This window comes from Podarcis cretensis (assembly GCF_951804945.1).
Source record: "Podarcis cretensis genome assembly, chromosome: 14".
NCBI classification, from domain to species: Eukaryota; Metazoa; Chordata; class Lepidosauria; order Squamata; family Lacertidae; genus Podarcis; species Podarcis cretensis.
In genome coordinates this window covers 42,379,182-42,402,215 of record NC_137183.1, presented here as the reverse complement: position 1 = coordinate 42,402,215, position 23,034 = coordinate 42,379,182, and the positions used below count along the sequence as shown (strand labels likewise).

The 23,034-nt window shown below is 45.5% G+C and overlaps 3 protein-coding genes across 5 annotated transcripts in view; 2 read left to right on the top strand and 1 right to left on the bottom strand.

The window, feature by feature from the left end:
- Nucleotides 1–70: 70 nt before the first annotated feature.
- LOC307203250 (ERI1 exoribonuclease 2-like) lies at nt 71–2,097 on the top strand (the record flags this gene model as incomplete). Its single annotated transcript, XM_079953934.1, has 1 exon — nt 71–2,097. One exon carries the CDS (start codon nt 71–73, stop codon nt 1,268–1,270), a length of 1,200 nt encoding a protein of 399 aa, XP_079810060.1. The 3' UTR covers nt 1,271–2,097.
- LOC307203191 (acyl-coenzyme A synthetase ACSM3, mitochondrial-like) lies at nt 1,661–22,124 on the bottom strand. Of its 3 annotated transcripts, none has more exons than XM_079953826.1 (15): nt 22,015–22,124; nt 18,221–18,492; nt 16,792–17,002; nt 15,834–16,041; nt 15,568–15,711; nt 13,944–14,100; nt 12,756–12,835; nt 11,147–11,270; nt 9,731–9,811; nt 9,195–9,296; nt 7,630–7,757; nt 7,444–7,543; nt 6,228–6,347; nt 2,920–3,708; nt 1,661–2,659 (listed from the first exon to the last, which is right to left on the bottom strand). In XM_079953826.1, exons 2-14 carry the CDS (start codon nt 18,440–18,442, stop codon nt 3,622–3,624), a joined length of 1,764 nt encoding a protein of 587 aa, XP_079809952.1. In that variant the 5' UTR covers nt 18,443–18,492; nt 22,015–22,124; the 3' UTR covers nt 1,661–2,659; nt 2,920–3,621. The 3 variants fall into 3 exon arrangements, with proteins under 3 accessions (XP_079809952.1, XP_079809950.1, XP_079809951.1); XM_079953824.1 differs by having other exon boundaries at nt 18,221–18,496; nt 22,015–22,122; XM_079953825.1 differs by having other exon boundaries at nt 18,221–18,496; nt 21,907–22,031.
- LOC307203194 (acyl-coenzyme A synthetase ACSM5, mitochondrial-like) overlaps nt 22,108–23,034 on the top strand; it is a 20,227-nt gene continuing 19,300 nt past the window's right edge. The window contains exon 1 of the mRNA XM_079953830.1: nt 22,108–22,244. The gene's annotated coding sequence lies outside the window, so the exon portion shown is untranslated. The remainder of the gene's footprint in view (nt 22,245–23,034) is intronic.

Here is a 23,034-nt window from a genome sequence, read left to right as displayed (position 1 = left end):
TTCCATTGCCAGATTTTTGTCTCCGAAACCTACTGAAGGAAGTCCTTTGGGAAGCAATGATGGTGCAGGAATGTCATGTCTGGATGAGAGCAAAAATGCTGGAGTTACCACAGGAATTAAAAACAACAAGGAAAACCAACAGCAAGAGTTCACTCCTGTTCATCTGCATAGAAACGCCCATGTTCTGTCGAGAAACACCCCAAAGACTGATGGATATAGTAGTGTCCAAAGCTGCTTGATTGAAAGGCTCAATTCCCCTCTTGGCTCTTTTCAGCCTTCGCATAACTCTTTGGGCATCCAGAGTGGGCTAAATAACAGACACCCAATTTCTAATTCTTCAGTGCATAATTCAGGACTGGTTTTAGTCTCAACCACTCTTTCCTCCATAAGTATTTCAGATATAGACATAAGTACCACTCCAGATTGTTTATCAGCGTTGGCCAACTGGGAGGATGTAGCTTTAATACCAGCATCGCAAGATGATGAAAGTTTGGGGTGTTTGCAGCAGGAGGATGACCCAAACCATAAGAGTTCATTAACCGTTGAAGAGAAGATGGATCTCAATGAGTCGCACACGATGAACTTGGGATCTAAAAGTGTTGCGGATGCTACTCTGAATCTGGAACTCCCCAAGTCTGTTGTGTACCAAAGCCCCAGCACTACGATTTATAACATTAGCATAGCTCCAAATAAGTTCTCGGATACTTCTGCTTTTAAGCTTCCCACTGCAAAAGCAAGTGCTGCTTCCATTGATGTGCCAAATGGAACCCCTTTCAGATTGTCATCTGAAGCTCACAAAAGGAAGCCTTCCAGTCCAAAATCAGTTCCTCCAGCAAAGAAACCACCCTTTATAGTTTATGAAGACAAAGGCGCAACGCCTAGTACCTCCCAGTTAGTCAGGAGGCTCGGTTCCTACCGCGTCCCTTCCGGCATCTTAAACTCCTCAGTCAACTTAAACCAGCCTTTAAAGGCTGCAGAGACTGGGAGAGTGACCCCTCCTTTGTGCAGATGCGGTCGAAGGGCCAGAAGGCTAAATGTTTCGAATGGTGGTCCGAATCATGGCAAAGCATTCTATAGCTGCCCAGTTGGAAAGCAGGCGGGGAATAGAAAGGGCTGCGGTTATTTCATATGGGAGCATACTCTTCAAAAGGAGAAGTTCACACTCCCTACCTCCAGTGCTCTGGGGCTGCCATGTCCTGGACGCAGTTTCAGTTCATCAGGAAATTCTGAAAAGAAGACCCTTGTTCTCCGACCCTCTATGCGAACCTAGCCAAGGACTACCTCCTTGACGTCCTCCTTCATGGAGAAAAATGTCTCACCCCATCACAAATGAAAGAGGCTATTAGCTTTGTTTCCCCATCAGAATATTCTTCCAAATCATGCTGCAAATGGGCTGTCTATAAGCTTCTAAAGTGAGAAGTAAAAGGATGGGCGTCCCTGAAAGGATTTTGACAGTATTGCTGAAGATAAACCAAATGAGGATCAGTAGTTGGTCTTGCCTTTTAAAGTTATCCTGCTGTTTCTATATTCTAGGCTTATCACAGATTATGTCTCCGTTACTAGATAACTGCAAACACATGCATGCTCCATGAGAATCGGTAGCATAGGCTTCTGAACACTTGCTTTTTAAAAGAAATAGTGCATAAAGAAGGTATCATGGTTTTAAGTTTTATATACATATTGATTTTTTATTAGTGAAGTACAGTAAAAGTGTGGCCTGGAATTCTGGAGGTTGACTTCCTTCCGGTATAGCAGCTTAAATTCCACAGTAAAACTGAAGCACTTTTCTTATCTTGATGCTCAGAAAGTAAAGAGGTAGAAGTTCTACAACAAATTAAGCAAGCTCAGCACATTAAATGGAATGAAGTTGTTGTATAGCATGGCAGGAGAGTTCCGTGACTTTCTTCTTGAATGCATGAGAAAACTGGCAATGATTTGAAAATGGTTGCCAATATCATGAAATACTGTGCCTATAGTGCTTTCAGTGTCCCAGGAGATAACCCATATTGGTCCGGGCTGGAATTTTTTAGCTAACCATTTTTTATGATCTGAATTAAGTGAAATAAAATATGAAATAAAAACAATTTTCTGTTTTAACAGTTTGGGTTTTGCCTGTTGATAGCTTTTTGATTTTGATAGCTCTTTAAGCACTGTAGGGAAGTTACATATGCAGAAATATTAATACTTAAAAGTCTGCTCAGTTGTTCTTAACTATAATCCTAGGAGCTTGCTTACACACGGATGGGGGAGAGGATATTTAAGCACAGATGTGGGCCTCCGGTTGTTGCAGAAATGAAAAATATTCCTGGTTTGATCAGTCACTATCACACGCTTCAGGCCCCACTGACGTTCAGTGTGTATTGAATTCTCCCATTGAACTAAATGGGATTTAAAAGAATTTAATATTGGCTGGATTGTGTCCAGCTGAATTAAAAGCCTTTTCTCCTGCTTCAATGATGCCGGCATCATTCAGCATAGTACATCGTTGGTGGGAGCTTTGGTGGGGATGCTACTCTTGCATGGTGACCACCGGATCCCTTGTAGTTTATATCACCCTGATGCACAATAGAGACGGGACTTATTTAGGTTGCGGCCAGGCCAGGTTGTGTCTCTAGAATGGCTTTCTAGCAGGGGTGCCCAAAGAAGCTTCTGCCAGTAACTACCGTATTTTTTGCTCTATAAGACTCACTTTTTCCCTCCTAAAAAGTAAGGGGAAATGTGTGTGCGTCTTATGGAGCAAATGTAGGCTGCGCAGCTATCCCAGAAGCCAGAACAGCAAGAGGGATTGCTGCTTTCACTGCGCAGCGATCCCTCTTGCTGTTCTGGCTTCTGAGATTCTGAATATTTTTTTTCTTGTTTTCCTCCTCCAAAAAGTAGGTGCGTCTTGTGGTCTGGTGCGTCTTATAGAGCGAAAAATACGGTATGTGGAATGTTGAAATGAGCATGTGTCAACAGTGCTGTGAAGGTCCTTATTTATAATCCCAGACAGTTCACTTGCTTTGAGACAACTATGGCCCCATTGCAACAACTTTTACTCCCCTGATTTTTTCGGTGGCCTGGGTGTGGATACTTCCATCATCCTGTGTATTGGAAGCTGTTGGGTCAACAGGAGATCTGAACAGATCAAGACCCTTCCATTCTGTCTCTACAGGGGAGCGGGGAAAGGAACTGGCTAACATGCTTGATTACATGTCTAGCTTGTTCTTGTAGCTCCCTGCAGATTCGTGGTGATTTTTTAAGCTTCTGAGCTTTGGAATCAACTTTGTGTTGGCATTTTCTCCAGAGTACACTGTGTTCTTTTCTGCATGCGACTCAGCATCTGGAATGAGAGTTACGCTTTGCTTTGCTCAACCTTGCAAGATGCTTTTTGGATTTTATATAAATGGGTGGAGGGAGATGCTCAACCACTGATATTCCCCAAATGTCTGATCCTGCACTGCATGTAATATACCTCAAACTCTCCAAGGGAGTGAGTATGTGAGGGTTGGGGGATTTTTTGCAGTGTGTGTGTGACAGCTGCAGCATTGGGATTTAAATACAGAGGCTGGCATGGCAAGATCTTGCAACATAAGGAATCAATATAAAACTCAGAACAGGCGCTGTGGAAGTAAACAGCTAAATCTAAGCTTTCCCCCACTCTGCCTTGCGCAATTCATTTCTTCTGATTTTCCCACTGATTGTCTTTGGCAGATGTGGCACAAACTCCACCTGTTGGACAAGAGAAGGAATTACAGTGAGCCAAAGAGGGGGCAAAACATACAAAGGTTTTTTTTATATGGAGTCTGTTTGTGGAAAGCAAACAGTAGGGCTCTACTTACCCCTATTTCAGGGATGGAGGATCTTCCAGCCTGCGAGCTACACCACCTGTTGTGGACTGGCTGGATGCTGAGGAATGGTGAGAGGCACCAGCTGGGGAACCCCCAAGAGAGGACGGCTCAGAGCCAGGGGATTGGTGGCAGGTCAAGGATGAGGGGTCAGAGGGAGTGGACTGGGAGGAGGAGGTGTTGGTAGCTGAAGAGGCAACAGGGTTTAGTGAGAAGGAAGAGGCTGTGGCAGAGAGCAGTGCAGACTCAGAGGCAGAAGCAGAGGCAGGAAAGGAGAGGGACCAAGAAGCAGCAATAAGGCAGGTCGCCGAAGAAGCCAGGGAGTCTCGCTTTTCAGCTGTGACCAGCTCCCCTCCCCCTTGGTCTCCCAGAACACGAAGAGGAATGAAGCGGGCACAGCAAAGGGTGAAGGAGCCTCAGGGTGCTGGGGAGGAGTCTTAAGAGAGCAGTGGGAAGGTGGGGACCTTCAGTTCTTGCAACTGCTTCATTGGGCCAAGACCTGCCGGGAAGAGTTGCCATGATCACGAGGCCAGTGCTGTTTGCTTCTTTGAATGAAGAGTTAACTTTGTGAGTTATTGCTGACCTGCCCTGACTCCTGCCTTGACACCGCCCTACACCTGATGCCAGATGTGGGGCAGGTAAGGTAGGGGCTTAGCTGCTGGGCAGTGGCTGCAAAGCCCCCTCGCACAGTTTCTGAAGCACCCAACAACCATCTGGTTTTCTGAAGCATTGTGCCAACCAAGATTGGGCTCCTTCACGTTTATTTATATAAAAAAAATTATACCACAGTTTCCTTGAAAAATGCTGTAGTGTCTTACAGCAATTATGATACAATTAAAAGAGGACATTATAACACAATTAAAAACCACACAAACATTAAAGCAGTTCACCAGCTGATATGAGGGCAATGCTGTTGAGTTCAGGTGTGCAGGATAGCTCCCTGCAAAGTATCTTCTCATTCCTCTCTCAGGCTGCACACACACCAAATATTTAAAGCAAACTACCACTGCACCTGGACGCGGGTGGCGCTGTGGGTAAAACCTCAGCCCCTAGGACTTGCCGATCGTATGGTCGGCGGTTCGAATCCCTGCGGTGGGGTGAGCTCCAGTCGTTCAGTCCTAGCTCCTGCCAACCTAGCAGTTCGAAAGCACACTTAAGTGCAAGTAGATAAATAGGTACCGCTTTATAGCAGGAAGGTAAACAACGTTTCCGTGTGCTGCGCTGGTGCTGGCTCGCCAGAGCAGCTTCGTCACGCTGGCCACATGACCCAGAAGTGTCTCTGGACAACGCTGGCCCCCGGCCTCTTAAGTGAGATGGCCGCACAACCCTAGAGTCGGACACGACTGGCCCGTACGGGCAGGGGTAAAAAGGTAAAGGTAAAGGTACCCCTGCCCGTACGGGCCAGTCTTGACAGACTCTGGGGTTGTGCGCCCATCTCACTTAAGAGGCCAGGGGCCAGCGCTGTCCGGAGACACTTCCGGGTCACGTGGCCAGCGTGACATCGCTGCTCTGGCCAGAGCCAGAGCCGCACACGGAAACGCCGTTTACCTTCCCGCTGGTAAGCGGTCCCTATTTATCTACTTGCACCTGGAGGTGCTTTCGAACTGCTAGGTTGGCAGGCGCTGGGACCAAGCAGCGGGAGCGCACCCCGCCGCAGGGATTCGAACCGCCGACCTTTCAATCGGCAAGTCCTAGGCGCTGAGGCTTTAACCCACAGCGCCACCTGCGTCCCACGGGCAGGGGTACCTTTACCTTTACCTTTACCTTTACCACTGCACCTGAGTCCAGGGAACTGTAGTTTGTTAAGGGTGCTGGTAGCTTTGTAAGGGGTGAACTGTGGTACCTAGGATTCATTGAAGGAAGCTGCATGCTTTAAATGTATGCTGTGTACACAGCTTCAGAGATTGACTATGGCATTTTTCCAAAGGTTTGACAGAGCCTTGCCCCAAGGGACTCACAGTCTGCTAAGGCACAAGGGAAATACTAGAGGAGAGGGAGGGCAATGAAGACAGGAGTAAATAAGAGATGGATGTGTTTTTCAGTTTCAGGCACTTCAGTTTAGATATAGAAAAGTATTTGATGAAGGGTTCGTTCCATTCTGTGGACAAGATGACTTTTGAGGATTGATTTGAAGGAAAGGGGAGGTGGACTTACAGAAGCATTCTGGGTAGAAGTTGCAGGCATAAGGAGAAACCAAGGGTGGGGTTATTTTAGAGAAAAGGACACATCCACAAAGCTCAGGGTGGTAGAGCTGAATGAGCCCAAAGGAAGGATATAAAAGCTGGCAGGTGCAGGGACATAGCCATGGAGAGTATTGAAGGCAAGGACATGAAGCCTGTGTAGGAACTGGGCAGAGTTCGGAAGCCAGTGCAGGGATCTAAAAGAAGCTAGATCATGGCTTACCTTTCTAGGATACTTGTAAGGGGCAGTGACTTTTTTGACGTGATCCTGTAGCTCCTTAATCAGTGCTTCTGGGTCGCGGGATACATAGTCGGGTGCCAAAACCACAAAGGCTTTTACAACCTTAACACATAAATATGTTTGATAAAAGATCATGAAGACTTATCAAAATATTCTTTGGGCAGATTATAACAATGGATCATTTCCAACGGTCCACGACCAACCCAAAGAATGGTACACTCTGCACTCTGTGTGTGTGTGTGTGTGTGTGTGTGTGTGTGTGTGTTGTGTCCTGTGGCTGCACCACCTTTTTTTAACAGGCAGCTGAAGAGATGGACTGTACAGCCACAAATCTCTTAAGCCATTTTACTGTGCCAGCTTAAAGCTAAGCATGCCAATTTAAGTGGCTCGGGGGATTGCTGCTTGTACATCCCAGCATAAGGTGTTCAAATCAGCATGGACCATTGTGTTCTGGAACATTAATTCCTTGTGGAGTTCATAGGCTTTCAAATTCAAAAAAGAACACGTAAACACCAGCAGGATTTTGTCTTTTCAGAGACGTCTTTTTGCTTACAACAAATATGAACTATAAAAAATCTAATTTCAATTATATGACAGTTTAAAAACCAGAAATTACAAACCTAAAGGACCTATACTGGCTCCTGGTATGTTTCTGAGCACCATTCAAAGTGTTGGTGCTGACCTTTAAAGCCCTAAACTTTAAAGCCCTGTATACCCAAAGAAGCATCTCCACCCCCATCATTCAGCCTGGACACTGAGATCTAGTTCTGAGGGCCTTCTGGCAGTTCCCTCACTGCGAGATGTGAGGTTCCAGGGAACCAGGCAGAGGGGTTTATTGGCAGTGGCATCTGCCCTTTGGAATGCCCTTCCATAAGATGTCAAGGAAATAAACAATTATCTGACTTTTAGAAGACATCAGAAGGCAGTTTTTAGTGTGTGATGTTTTATAATGTTTTTATATGTGTTGTAAGCTGCTCAGAGTGGCTGGAGCAACCCAGCTAAATATAATAAGTAATAAAATTATTATTATTAATATAATATATAATATAATATAAATAGTAATAAAGTTGTTGTTTTGTTGTTGTTGTTGTTGAAGGTGCTTCATGCATTCTGACTTTCACCCATTCAAAACAGCCAGCAAACTGTTTCCTCTGTTTTAAAAACATTCCATACTGTAATACAACTCGACTCTTTTTACCTCCCCTCTGATGGAATCTGGGCTGCTAACAACAGCGGATTCTACGACCGCCGGGTGTTCTATCAATGCACTTTCCACTTCGAATGGTCCAATGCGGTATCTTGGAAACAAAAGAGAAGGCTTTGAAGGGACCTTCTGATATTTGGTCTGCAGAAAACGCTTAGCACCACACAGAAAGTGCGTTACCCAGCAGAATTGATGAGGTCGTCGGCTCTTCCTACGAACCAGAAGTAGCCATCTTCATCTTGCATTCCTCTGTCCCCGGTGATGTAGAAGTCCCCGCGTACAGTTGAATTTGTTCTTTCTGGATCATCCTGGGAGAGGTGAATAGGTACTTATAAAAAGCACAAGCATGCTCATGCTTGCAAATTTAGGCATAGCTGTGTGTGTGTATGTATAAGTGTATATGTGTGTATGTTTATGTATACTGTATCTCCGTCAGGAGGTTGTGGACTCTCCTTCTTTGGGGGTTCTTAAGCAAAGGTTGGGTGGCCATCTGCCATGGATGCTTTAGCTGAGATTCCTGCATCGCAGGGGGCTGGACTCAATGGTTCCTCGGGGTCCTTCCAACTCTATTATTCTATTATATCTATATCACCACTACAGTCATACCTTGGTTTTCAAGCAGCTTAGTTCTTATGTTTTGGCGCCTGAACGCCACAAACCCGGACGTTAGTGTTCCAGTTTGCAAACTATTTTTGGAAGCCGAATGTCCGACAGAACTTCCACGGCTTCCGATTGGAGGCAGGAGCTTCCTGCAGCCAATCAGAAGCCACACTTTTGTTTCCAAACGTTTTGGAAGTCAAACGGACTTCCAGAACGGATTCCGCTTGACTTCCAAGGTACGGTTGTGTTATTTTTATTCATTTCCTCCTGCTGTATCAATGCTATTTGCCACACCCTTCTACCCTATCATGCCATAAGACTTGAGTTAATAATACTGAGATAACGCAAGTGCCATATATAAAGCTGGTGAATTATACCATTTGTGGGAGCAGGTAAGTATTCAGCCCTTGGGTTAACAGTGAACATTTTAAGAACACCAGAAGAAAAGGCATGTTATGCTTGCACATTGCACTAAATCCAGAGTTAAACACAGGGGTAACCAAGCTTTCTGGACCAACAGGGTAGATATTGAAGAAAGTACCATGGCTGCCATGGGGGAAGGCATAACACAAAATTAAGAGCGGTAATTACTGCTCCTTTCCACCCCAAGCTGTTTCATGCTTGCAGTGGGAAGGTATGTATCCAATGCTAGTCCTACTCAGAGTAAGCACGTTGAAAGTAATAGAATTGACTAACTTAGGATCATTCATTTCAGTTGGTCAGCCCTCAGTGCAACGTACAGCCCTATAATTCTGGCTGGTCAGTGTCTGTACATGGAATTTGTGGGGTGGGGGAGCAGCATTTAACCTTTGCTTTGCCCAGTAAGGTTTTCCTGGGCATGCCTTTGCTCAAACCTTCAGTGTTGTGTTTCTTTCTGCTTGGACAATGGTCCTACAAGACAAGACGCCTGGTCTTCCTTGCTCTCCAACTCTCATTCTGAGCCCCTCAAATGGCTACCAAGCCACTTCAGCCGCTGCAATAGCTTCCAAGTTTCTGCCACTTGATCATCTTGTCCAGCTTTACATCTGTAGCTGGAAGGGCAAGATGCTACTCTGATTCCTGGAGATCCGAAAACTAGATCAAATTCCGAGTAAATAACTTAATGGCTTCTAATTCTTACTTAGCCGTGCAGTTTGCATCCCTACCGTGTATTGAGTGAAAAGACAAAATGGCCGCGTCGGTTTTATTCGGATAGCAATATCTCCTTCTTTCCCAGGAGGCAACATATTGCAGTTTTCATCTATTATCTAAAAGCAAAGAGAAAATAGTCAAAAGTCATAGGATCCATTACAAAGTTGGACTCGGGGGTGGGGTGGGAATCAGGTGGAACAGTGAAGGGCAATATCTCACTGCTACAGCACCTGTTTCACATCCAAAAGGTTTCAGGTTCAATCCCTGGCATCTTGGAGTTGGGGTTGGTGAAAGATGATGTCTGAAACCCTGGAGAGCTGCTGCCAATGTAGACGATGCTAAACCAGATGGACCAATGGTAACTTGAAACGAGGCACCCCAGTATGGTCCACTTTAGGCTGCCTTGTGCCTTGCACATGAATCCCAACCCCACCAGTTAAAGACCAGCTGCTTAAGCTAGGGGTAGCCAACTTTGTGACCTCCAGCCCTTAGGTTCTCCCCCCCCCCCAAAAAAAAAAAACTAAACTAAAACCAGCACTGCATACTGTACCTGAGTGTCATAGGCTGGGGAAGGCTTCCCCATAGAGCCCGGCTTAATTTTCATCCCCTTGAAAGTTCCACAAACCAGCACCTGTTTCAAGTAGTGAAAAGCAAAGTGTGGCTAATGAGATTTCGGTGGGTGAAGGTGCCAACTTGAATAAAATATTGGGGAAGCCTAGGTAGGCCCTGCCCTGCATAACTGATCACTAAAAGCGGCACACACATGCCATTTGAATGGCAATGTCCATCAGCTTTGTGGGGGATGGCCTCAAATATTTTATTGGGGGGCTGAAGGGGCCTTGGCCCCTAGGAGGTGGCTCCTATGGGCACAGAAATGCTAGGTGACATGTTGTCAGTGAGAAGGTAGAAAAAGTGGCCTTCTAAAAGCACTGGAGAAGTTGCATGGTGTCACGGTACGGTGTCTACTTAGCAAGTAATTATCAGGTTCAGTTCCTGACATCCTGACTTAGGGCTGGGAGAGACCCTTGCCTGGGAGAGATCTTGGACGGCTGCTGCCAGTCAGTGCAGACAGTACTGAGCTATATCAGCCTCAGTGCTCTGACTCTGCATAAGGCAGCATCTTAGGTTCATGTAACTAATCTGGTTGCATGCTGTCAAGACAATTAATTGGTTAGTCTCACTAATTAAATCAATGTTTAAATGTTGCAGCCCTGTTAACAGGTACATTAAGCCTTTGTATTTTATACTGTTGTGAGTTTATGGGTGCTAGACACCCTAAATTCCTGGGTCCAGTAGGTGTTAGAATTTAATCAAGGCAAGTGTTCAAATATAAGCCAGATTACTTTCCTGACCAGGAAATTGCCTGGGGCGATGGGCCATTAGGAAGGCAATAAGCCAGACAGCAAGTGGATGGGGCTCCTCCCTCTGCTCAGAGTTAATGAGAAGAATGAAAACCAGGGTTTGGAGTTGGCTAGAATGTGACCTGGAAAGTAGATGTTTCAGCTTGGTAAAGTTAGGAGAGCGGGAGAGAGCATCAGAGTCATGGCTGATGTCTGTCTGGATCCAGAGCTGCAGCTATGGGAGAAGCAAGACCCTCTTGGAGTATTAATGCTGTGAACCCCTCCATCGTAGGCTCAGGTTGTATATATGTGTAAATAAACCATTTATGATAAAGACACCGCAGTCTCCGCTTTGCCTCATTCTGTGAACTGCCCTGAGATCTTATGATGAAGAGTGGTATATAAATGTAATATATAAACAAACAAATAGATTCCCAAAAGGAAACACAAACCCAGGGTGAAGTGCCTGAAACCCCCTGAAATTTTGCACCACTCGGGGGTGGCATGCAAGTTACTACTTTTTGCTTTTTATGTAGCAGAATATGGACATCCATTGCAGCTTCATGAACCTTCTGAAAGCAGAAAGAACACCCTGTTGCTGCACTTTAAGAACTGCCCAGCGTTACCGTCTCTGTCTGCCCGTAGCCTTCGTAGATATCCAGTCCTGTTTTTGTTTTCCATTGCTCCAGGATTTCTGGGTTCATGGGCTCCCCTGCGCTCACGCAATGCTTCAGGCTGTGGAATTTATAACTTTGGATAAATGGGGGAAGGGAAGAGAGAGAAACGTTTAGATTTCAAAAGGGTTAATAATCAAGAGGTTATACAAATTAACCATGGTTTGGAGAACATGGATAGACAGAAGCATTTCTTCTAAAAAAGCTGAATGGTTGGAGATTCAGGAAACATTTATTTACACAACTAAGCTATGAAAATATAAGTGGTTTATAGGGGGAGAAGGGGAAGCTTTCTAGGTTGTGTGATGAGTTCACCTCTGCCCACCTGCCAGATTTTAGTCCATGGAGATTTAGAAGCAATAAGGTTTCCTTGCCAACAAAGGTCCGTATAGTTAAAGCTATGGTTTTCCCAGTAGTGATGTATGGAAGTGAGAGCTGGACCATAAAGAAGGCTGATCGCCGAAGATTTGATGCTTTTGAATTATGGTGCTGGAGGAGACTCTTAAGAGTCCCATGGAATGCAAGAAGATCAAACCTATCCATTCTTAAGGAAATCAGCCCTGAGTGCTCACTGGAAGGACAGATCGTGAAGCTGAGGCTCCAATACTTTGGCCACCTCATGAGAAGAGAAGACTCCCTGGAAAAGACCCTGATGTTGGGAAAGATGGAGGGCACAAGGAGAAGGAGATGACAGAGGACGAGATGGTTGGATAGTGTTCTTGAAGCTACAAACATGAGTCTGACCAAACTGCGAGAGGCAGTGGAAGACAGGAGTGCCTGGCGTGCTCTGGTCCATGGGGTCATGAAGAGTCGGACACGACTAAACGACTAAACAACAACAACAACAACAACAAGGCTTCCTGTTCCAATTTTCCACCCCATAGTATAAGATCTCCCACTTTATCTTTGCTCGTACTTCCAGAGCTGGAACTGGAAGTCTGCATATCTGTGTAGAGCTGCTTGCTAACAGCAGCCTGGGCAGCTATAGATTCCTGCCAGTCATTCATCCTAGACTTGCCATTGATCGATTGCTTTTGTATCCCACCGTCTTCCCCGCAAGGAGCTCAAAAGGGGCGTACAAGGTTCTCCTCCTCATTTAACCCCTCCCAAAACAACCCTGTCAGGTAGGCTAGCCTGAGAAGCAGTGACTGGCCCAGTGAGCTGCATGGCTGAGTGAAGATTTGGTCTCCCCAGCCTTTCTCAGCCCTGGGTCCCCAGATGTTGTTGGATTACAACTCCCATCATCCCTAGCTAGCAGGAACAGTGGTCAGGGATGATGGGAGTTGTAGTCCAACAACATCTAGGGATGCCAGGCTGAGAAAGGCTGCTCTAACCACTACACCACACTGGCTCTCACTGGCTTCTCCTCACCAGGGAGGACAATAAATGTTTTCCTGCTTAGGCTGGGATTTTGTCTGAGCAAATGCAATGATAAGTGGTGCCAACAAGTAGTAAATAACAACAGCACCTATAAAAACATAAGAAAACATCAAACATGTAAAACGTCCCGAAACAGGGCTGCCTTCAGATGTCTTCTAAAAGTTGTATAGTACTTCTTTACCTGCTTAAACTGTGATGGATTAGCATCCGATAAGCAGTTGGAGCAGAACAGAATGTTGTTATGGGAAACCTGGACAAAGCCTAGATGATTATAAAAAACAATGGATCAAAATCTAGTTTAATGCTGTGTACAGATCGTAATATATAGCTTTTTGCAGCTATCAACAGACAATTTTTTAAAAAGATGTGGCATACAGACATATTTGCTTATCCGTTCTCCAGCTGATTGATTTAAGTACTTATTGGATATGTATCCTGCTTTTCAACTAGTCCTCAAAGCAGCTTAACATTTATAAACACAACAGATGCATCAAGAACCACATGTTCAAAAACAAAACAACTAATGGAACAGGAGATGTTCTTTCCCCCAAGGCAGTTGCTATAAATTAGCTCTCTGGGGGTTGGAGAAGGGAAGCCCTCCTATCTTCATCCTTGTAATTTAGCCTCCAAAAATAGTTATTAGCCTGTGAAAGCTTTATTTGCCCGCCTTTTTACTCGTAAGACAGGCAGGTTGAGGATGAATGGGGGACCCCTTTCTACTCTTACCAGCCTCTCATGAGTAAAAAGCTGGTGAGTATGAAATGAAATGAAATGAAATATGGATGCCAGGAACCTCATCTAAATGTTGGTGAGGCTGCAACTCCATAGGCTCATACCTTCACATGTGGTGGGAATGCCCCAGAGTTCAATCCTTTTGGATAACAGTGCTGCATGAAATCTTCAAAATAACCAAACGGGTAATAGAAGCAACTCCAGAACTAGCTCCATTGAATATATTCCAGGACAACAACACACATGCACGGGACAAGAAATTCGTAAGTCACTTAATCTCAGCAGCTAGAAGTATATTAATGCTTTCAAAGCTCTTGGAGACCTTTTAGATAACAAGTGACTTATAAGAAAATAATAAAGGGATCATTTGGGCACACTGTGGTCTGCCATGAGGTCTGAATTTAGGTAGCTGTTGGTCAACACTGTTGAAAGCAGATTAAGAAGATGAACTTGCAGAAGTGAGCTGGGCTGAGAGAGAGGTGAATGCTGCAGCCATCACAGGGCGGCTTCACTGTGAGATAAATTCTATGCGTCTACTCAGCCAACATCCCACACAACCAGTTCAGTTGTATGAATCCAAACAATGTTGAAAGGAAAGTCCAGTCCTTGAGTAACTAGTATAATACTTGTCTCTTACTTCAAGTACAGGGGTTGGCTCAAAGCGTGGCATGCTGTGAACGAACACACATGCCCCTTGGATCCAGGGTGCGAAAACACTGCTCCAAGCCGATTTTGCCCAGCCTGTGTCAGACGTATTCCAAATGATGTCCGAGGGGGTCAAATCCAGCCAATACCTATGTAACAGGAAGAAGAAGTGCAAAATGTTAGGAATTCAACACCACACTGCTAGAAATGTTCCATCAGCGTAAGCATTTCTGGTTGTTTGCCTTCTCCTCCCTCTTCCACCGTGCTGTTGTGGGGTTCTCCTCCCCCCACAAAAAAACCCTGTGCACAAGGGCGGGGGAGAAGGAAGAAGCCCCACTGTGCTAGCTGAAATCATTATGTGGGCTTCCACTAGTGGGATCAGTTAGTTGACCCCAGCAAAGGAGGCAGATTGCTGTCATACCTACACAGCCTGTAACTGCAAGAAACAGCATTGTGAAGATCTGTTCTTGGACTATCTTAAGACAACTTGTTCATCTGGCATTCATCTTGATTTACTTTCACAAAGTGGTTAGACTAGATGTGGTCTTCATGGAGCATTTGTTCTGATTTGATTACGGGGTGGTTACATGACTGTGAGCATTCATCCTGATTTGCTTGTGGGGTGTTTCCATGTCTTCCCGTTAATCATTCATTTATCCCACACTTTCAGTGCATATCCTGTCACTTACCAAAGTCCAGGTTTAAAGTGGTTTTGTTGTGGTAGGCCATCAGAACCCTCGAGTCCATTTTGAAGGCACAAACCTGAAGGCCAGTATGTATGTATGTATGTATGTATGTATGTATGTATGTATGTCATAACACAGGCATAGGCAAACTTGGCCCTCCAGATGTTTCGGGACTACAACTCCCATCATTCCTAGCTAATAGGACCAGTGGTCAGGGATGATGGGAACTGTAGTCCCAAAATATCTGGAGAGCCGAGTTTGCCTATGCCTATCATAACATATACATACTCCTTTATATTATTTTTTACAAACACCTCAAAGCGGTTTACAAAAGGTATGTGCTTGTATCCTCCTGCAAAAATGACCAGAATAATTCCTTATCTGGGTGCTCTCATGAAACCGAGTGTGGATCAGTTGGCAAGAAACTGCAGAAAGTTTTGTTGTTGTTTAGTCGTTTAGTCATGTCAGACTCTTCATGACCCCCTGGACCAGAGCACGCCAGGCACTCCTGTCTTCCACTGTCTCCCGCAGTTTGGTCAAACTCATGCTGGTAGCTTCGAGAACACTGTCCAACCATCTTGTCCTCCGTCGTCCCCTTCTCCTTGTGCCCTCCATCTTTCCCAGCATCAGGGTCTTTTCCAGGGAGTCTTCTCTTCTTATGAGGTGGCCAAAGTATTGGAACCTCAGCTTCAGGATCTGTCCTTCCAGTGAGCACTCAGGGCTGATTTCCTTAAGAATGGATAGGTTTGATCTTCTTGTAGTCCATAGGACTCTCAAGAGTCTCCTCCAGCACCATAATTCAAAAGCATCAATTCTTAGGCGATCAGCAAATGACCAGAATAATTCCTTATCTGGGTGCTCTCATGAAACCAAGTGTGGATCAGTTGGCAAGAAACTGCAAAAAGTACACACACACAAACCCTTTCATACCTTCCATTTACACCAAGGCCAATGCCATGACTTGCGTGAGAATGTTCAGTCATTTTGGGAGTCCCTGTTGTCCCGCTGGTGAAATAGATAGCCATTGGGTCACAGCTCTTTGTGACTGCACAGTCATGCTCAGCAGGTGCAAGTCTGTAAGACACAGAATAAATTGAAGCCCATGTGATCAAAAGAACCACAGCCTTCAAGCACACGACGCTTGCCAAATTTGTCCTGCAGAGAGATTATGTATAGAGACAAGTCTGTATACTTACTTCAATAAGTTGCTGAAGTTTAGCCAGTCCTCTCTGTGGTTCCTTGACACAATGAGCTTGAATTCTAGAGATGGGCATTTGGAAGCTATGGTATCTATTGCTGGGGCCAGAATCTCGTCAGCAATGATACATCTGGCCTTTGAAGTCTGGACTCGGTGGAGAATGTCTTTTGCCGTCAGCTGTGTTGTCCCAGGAATAAGAACGGTTCCTAATGAGGGACCAAATGACGAAGATTAAAAATGATGTCACATGTTTCCAGCTTAAGACTGGCATGTTCCCTCCCTCCTCGTCAATCGTTTGGGAGCTTCAAAAGCTTTCTTCAGCCTGACCATCACAGCAACCAATGTTAACAGACATCGGCACACTTAGGGATCCGCAGAGTTTGCGCATCTTGCGTGACAGACCTCAGCAACTCAGCATTTTGGCTAATCTACTTTATTTACATATAAATACACACGGAGCACTGCAACATGGCTCCCCCTCTCTCTAGCATCAGACAGCAAAGAGAATGAACAAAGGACAATAGTCCCAGTTCACGGAACACAGTAACATAAACATCCTGTCTCCTGTGGAGTCAAAACATACCACGTCATGTGATAGACAAAAATCCCATGACTACAATCATGGAGCAGGAATTCTAACAGTAGGGGCCTGCTAACAATTCTCAGCACCCTTGACAAATGACAGTTCCCAGTATTCTTTGGGGGGAAGCCATGACCAATTAAAGTGGTCTGATACTGCTTTAAATGTATAGTGTAGGCGGGGGCTAGAAGAGAAGCAGAGGGTGGGGAAAACATCTGTATAAATAAAGAACATTATCCATGAAAGGATGGCTCAAGTGTTTAGGCAGAGGTCAGCCCCTGAACTAGAAAAATGGGAAGGGATTGATCCTGATCCCACATGGGGAGGGCCCATCCTGCTTCCTCCACCAACCAGCACTTCTCCGCATGCTGCTAACCTGTTCGCATGCAAGCCACATTCAAGAGCCACCATTCAGGAATCCGTGGCAGGATCACAATGACTCTGTCTCCCCTCTGCAGGCCACACTGCTCAGAGAGCACTTTAGCCGCTTTTTTGGAAACGTGGGACAGCTCCACAAAGCTCCACTTCACTTGGTCTCCTTGGTCATTGACCCACCAGAGAGCTGGGCTTGTCGGTCGATTTCCTTCCTGTTGGAATGACAGAGTCAGCTGGCTGTAAGCAACCACACTCAGTTGGCAGAACGCTTCTTATGGCCAATTATGAAGTAGTGGTTATAGCTATAGGCCTGTCAATTTTGGTTTCTCATGTTTCAGTTTTAGATTTAGTTATCTACACATCAGTTTGCAATTTAGTTTTTACTTTTTTTGAGAGAAATCAGTTATCGTGAAAATTCCTCAGCAAAATTTCTCTCACTAGCCATGTTTTTGGATGCAATTTTGCCCAATATGTACAATTTTATAAAGCAATCTTCCCTAATACAATACATTTTTGTTTGTTGTGCCCACTAATATAAGCATTCATATTCACAAATTATCCTAGTATTTTGATTTTTCTAAACATTACTTGGGCTAGAGAATGGCACTGAAAAACTCACAAAAGTTTGAATTTCAAAGTGTTTCGTCCCATATGTTGTTTTGAAAAGTGCAGTTTAGGATCTATTTGAATTGAGCTGAATTTCTGCCTTGTCCCTACTTAAAGTAACTAATTGGTTAATTTGACATTTCCTGCTTTGCTTTGTCTTTGTCGATGTCTCTACTAGTGGGACCAGCACCAGAATATTGTAATGCTCCTGTTAGAAGGTGCCAGCCAGCTATACCCTTTTCCAGTATACTCCATTCCATTGCCCTCCCCACTGGTTTTCTAGGTCCGCTCAATCTGCATTCTGAACCCACAGAGAATGCTCAGTCCTCATTGGTCTGTTTTGTCCCCCCTTAGGAGTCCCCCCCAAAAAAATATTTTGTACTTCTACAAACTTTGTATCCCTCAGGCCTGCTGATACCTCTTTGAGGGCGTATGGTGCAGTTTTGGGTACTAAAATGTAAGTGGCTAGCTTGTGGCCCTCCATATGATGTTGGACTACAATTCCCATCATCCCTGAACATTGGGCATGCTGGCAGTTGAAGTCAAACAACACTGGAGCAAAGGATCTATTGAAATATAGGATGGAATTTAAAACACCCACCACACACTGGCTAGGTTTCTGTGTAACACCAAGCCACAGTAAACAAGGTTTATGAACCAACAACAAATCATAGCTAACAAGGAATGGTTAATTTGTGTTTAACAAACCATGGCCAAACTGCTAAGGTATATAAACCAGGGCTTAGTGTTATGTGCGAACCAGACTGCTGTGTTGATGCGCCACATTTGAAAGACTTGACATGAAAAGTGACAGAAAATGTTACCTTTTCCGCCTCAGCCCAGTTATCTACCACATCTTTTGCAAAGTTGAAGTATTCTGGCACCTCTGGCTTATATTGTGCTTGTATGGATTCGTAGCCTGAAAAGTTCTGAGCAGCCAGGGCCAGCTGCCATTTGCTGAAACTTCTGGAAGAAGACAGGCGAAGAGGCCAGAGAGCTCGAAAGGCCGAGGCCTTCGATAATATCATTGAGGTGATGCACGCCATAGTGAGGCCTTCCACAGTGTATTACATTCAGTGCATTTTTCATGAGCTGCCTACCTGAAAAACATAGGGAAACCATTGTACAACAGAGAAGATACTGATTTCTTCAGCTCGCTAAGAATTTCAACGTTCTTTTTCTTTATTATTTTATGCAAAATCATTTCTAAACCTCCTATCTCTAAGTATATACAAATAAATGAAACCTAAACACAATAAAACAGTATAATAAAAACAGGAATTAGGTAATAACAGGGTGCAGTCTTATAGGCCAAGAAAATTCTGGAGAGAAAGCATGTCTTTACGAGATGTCAGAAGCAATCAATGGATGATATTTCACACTTTGTTTGTTTGTTTATTTATTTGTATACTGCTCTTTATTTGGGGCAGGGGAATCTCTTAAAACATGACAAGATTATCAAAACAGAACATCACAAATGGAAATCAGATACAAAAATATGATAAAAGATCTGCATTTAAAGCCACACAATTAGCAAAAAAATAAAAATAAAATCACCCCTTAAAATATCAACAACAAAAAACCTGGTTAGTAAGCAAATCTGGAAACGCAATAAACATTCCATGTGTTAAAACATCCGTGGCATGTAAACAAAATCATTGAGGTAGAATCTGCACCTCTTCACCTGACTATTGACCATGCTGGCTGAGGCTGATGGGAGATGAAGTCCAAAACATCTGCAAGGCTGCTCCATCGCATTATACCTCTGAAGTGTTAGTGGGTTAGTGGGTTGTGCAGTCTTCTTCAACCTTGGGTCCCCAGATGTGGGTGGACTACAACTCCCATCATCCTTGACCTCTGGGCTAAGCTGGCTGTGGATGACACTGGTCATGGAGTAAGTGAATCTTTATTGTTCCTTTCTCTACTGTTCCAATGATTTGTTCTGCCCTCCATCCCACGTCTGAGTTTTGGTTTAAACTGGAAGAATGTCTACAACGAATTCCAGAACCGGAGGCTACAAAAGCCACATTTATAAAACACTACAGGAAAAGTTACAATGATGTGTTTGTTCATACAACTGCCCTGATGTAAACCTTCAGATTATCTCTGAACCAAATTTACCACACGGGACCATTTTGTGCCGGGAGGGTGGGGATCATGCTTGCTATCCTGAGCTACTTCAAGGAAGAATGGGCTAAAACAAAGGAACGGAAACCAAGTTTTTGTTTCTCAAACCCTACCAAGTTTCCCCTCCAGTTTAAATTCTGGGTTATTTATGGCGTTTTCTTCTGGGGTATTTGAAAACACGCCTTGAGAAAATAATCTCACAATATGTGAAAGAGAAGAGTGAAAGATAAATAACCTGAAGCACTATTTTTGGGTTAGCGGAGTCTGTAACCTGAAGCATATGTAACCTGAAGCGTATGTAACCTGAGGTACCACTGTACTTCAAACTGGGAAAAATAAATACAGTAAATGGACAAAAGTGCAAAGACTCACAAAATGTTGAGGGGTATGCGTATCCCTGTGTCCCTCCAGAAAAAAGCACTGGTTAAAGGTGTTTGAGTATTGTTAGAAGACCCCTATTCCCCTCACAGAACTATAATTCTGAGTTCCTCACGAAGAGGGATTGATAGTTAAACTACTCTAATCAGTCACTTATAAACAACCCACTCAAAGTTCTTCTTTTCCTTGCTTTGTCCTCACATGGCCAGGGTTAATCCAGGTCAAATGCAATGGTACTTGCGGAAGGAACACAACAGTTAGCAGACTGCTCAAAAACTTTTTAAATTAGTTACACTTTTCCACAAGGGTAAAAACTGAACAGGGTACTGGATTTTCTCCACTATCTCTCTCTCATGTCGAGCAGCAGGCCGAAACACCCCCAGCCAGCTGGTCTACTCATGAGTAAAGCCCTGCAGAAACAGCTACTTGATTTAGAGATCTCCCTCCTTGAACTTGCATCTATAGCAGCTATTCCATCAGGCAGAGAGAGAGAGAGAGAGAGAGAGAGAGAGAGAGAGATATGAAATGGCAAGGTCTCTCCATGGCATCTGCTGAAAAACTAGCAACTTTTCAGCTTCTCTCTATTCCTGCTGTTACCTGCAAGATTTTGTTACTAAGAATTCATGCCTGAGCCTGTTCTTTCTCCCTTCTCCCTCCCAGGCCCTTTTTCCTTTTGTGTTGTGAGCCCTAGGGAAGCGACTGTCTTTTTTCACTGATCTTTTAAGCCGCTGTGGGAGCCTTTGTTTGGCAGAAGAGTGGGACAACCACAAACAGCACCGCAACAACAACATAGCTGGGCCAGCCCGCTATTTAGACCCCAAGGTTCCTTGGGATATCTTCTTTCGGAACTATGCTTTTTAAAGATTACAAAATCCAGAAGTGGGCTTTAAGCAGTGAGGATGCCAACTGCAAAGAAATGCATATTGTTCCAGGTTAATGCTAGGATTTATTCTGGGGAAACCAGTTTGTCCAGCCTTAAGGGACTTAACAAAAGAAATTAGGTAAAGGTAAAGGTACCCCTGGGACGCAGGTGGCGCTGTGGGTTAAAGCCTCAGCGCCTAGGACTTGCCGATCGAAAGGTCGGCGGTTCGAATCCCTGCGGCGGGGGTGCGCTCCCGCTGCTCGGTCCCAGCGCCTGCCAACCTAGCAGTTCAGCAAGTAGATAAATAGGGACCGCTTACCGGCGGGAAGGTAAACGGCGTTTCCGTGTGCGGCTCTGGCTCTGGCCAGTCTTGACAGACTCTGGGGTTGTGCGCCCATCTCACTTAAGAGGCCAGGGGCCAGCGCTGTCCGGAGACACTTCCGGGTCACGTGGCCAGCGTGACATCGCTGCTCTGGCCAGAGCCAGAGCCAGAGCCGCACACAGAAACGCCGTTTACCTTCCCGCTGGTAAGCGGTCCCTATTTATCTACTTGCACCTGGAGGTGCTTTCGAACTGCTAGGTTGGCAGGCGCTGGGACCGAGTAGCGGGAGCGCACCCTGCCGCAGGGATTCAAACCGCTGACCTTTCGATCGGCAAGCCCTAGGCGCTGAGGCTTTAACCCACAGCGCCACCTGCGTCCCTTAAAAGAAATTAGGTTCAAACAAATACTATTCTGTCCCATTTGGAAACACCTGTATAACTGCAATGGTTTTATTTGGGTTTTTGTTTTTTTAACATGGAATATTCACAGAGTTGTAGAGTTGGAAGGGACTACGAGGATCACATAGCCCAATTACTAATTAATTATTATTTAATTATTAATTATTAATTATTTTTAAATTAATACTAATAATGGTGGTGGTTGTGACCGGCCCTGGGACCTCATAGTGAAGATCGGTTAAGAAACCCCTTAAAAAGAATCTATTCGACATCAACTGTGTCTGCCCGAAGTGTGGCAGCAGCGAGCAAGCGAAAGCCTGCGCGCTCTGGGGCCGCCGCCGAAGCGCTTGGACGAGAGAAAGTTGGGACAAAGAAAGCGAAAGCGAGCAAGCAGCCCCGCCACGTCGGAAGCTGTTCGATTACCCCGATCTCGGCCTCCGCGAAGTTCAGCGAGCAGCAGCAGCAGCAGCAGCACCGCCCAGGGCGAGAGGAGGAGGAGGAGGAGGAGGAGCAGGGAGGGGAGACACTTACGCCGTTGCCTACAGTTTGTTGGACGGATTTGGCGGAGGCAACTTGGCTGATCTCGATCCCTCGACGGCGCCACTCGCCCCGCGCCAAGAGGAAGGGGCCGTCCCTGCCTGCCTTGGGGGAAGAGGCTGGCCCGCCCAGGCACTTGTTGCAGAGGAGGACGGACTGGTCCGGCGGAGTTTCCTCGGCCGCCTCCCTGGCACTGCGCGGAGTCCCCCGAGGGAAAAGCCAAGGTCAGTGAACTCTGGACTGCCCGGGCTCTCGCTGCTTCGCGGTGGGATTCAGTCGCATGCCTGCTAATACAGCTTCCGCAATCATAGAGCATAAGAAGATGCAGGATCAAATCTTCACCAAATCTTCCAAAATTCAGTATCCTTGGATGTCCACCGGGGTCTAGGTAAAAGTAAAGGGACCCTGACCATTAGGTCCAGTCGCAGACGACTCTGGGGTTGCAGCGCTCATCTCGCTTTATTGGCTGAGGGAGCCGGCGTACAGCTTCTGGGTCATGTGGCCAGCATGACTAAACCGCTTCTGGCGAACCAGAGCAGCGCATGGAAACGCCGTTTCCCTTCCCACCGGAGCGGTACCTATTTATCTACTTGCACTTTGAAGTGCTTTCGAACTGCTAGGTTGGCAGGAGCTGGGACTAAACAACGTCACGGGGATTCGAACCGCCGACCTTCTGATCGGCAAGTCCTAGGCTCTGTGGTTTAACCCACAGCGCCACCCGCGTCCACGGGGGTCTAATGGGATGGGGAAAGGAGGAAAGCTTGTCTCTGTCCACACAGAGCACGCAGATCCACAGAGGACCGTAGAACATCGAAACTGATTTATCTCAAAGCAGACCAATGGTCCATCTAGCCCAGTGTTGTCTACACCGATTGGCAGCAGCTCTCCAGGGTTTCTGTCAGGCAGGAGCAGGCATAGGCAAACTCGGTCCTCCAGATGTTTTGAGACCGCAACTCCCATCATCCCTGACCACTGGTCCTGTTAGCTAGGGATGATGGAAGTTGTAGTCCCAAA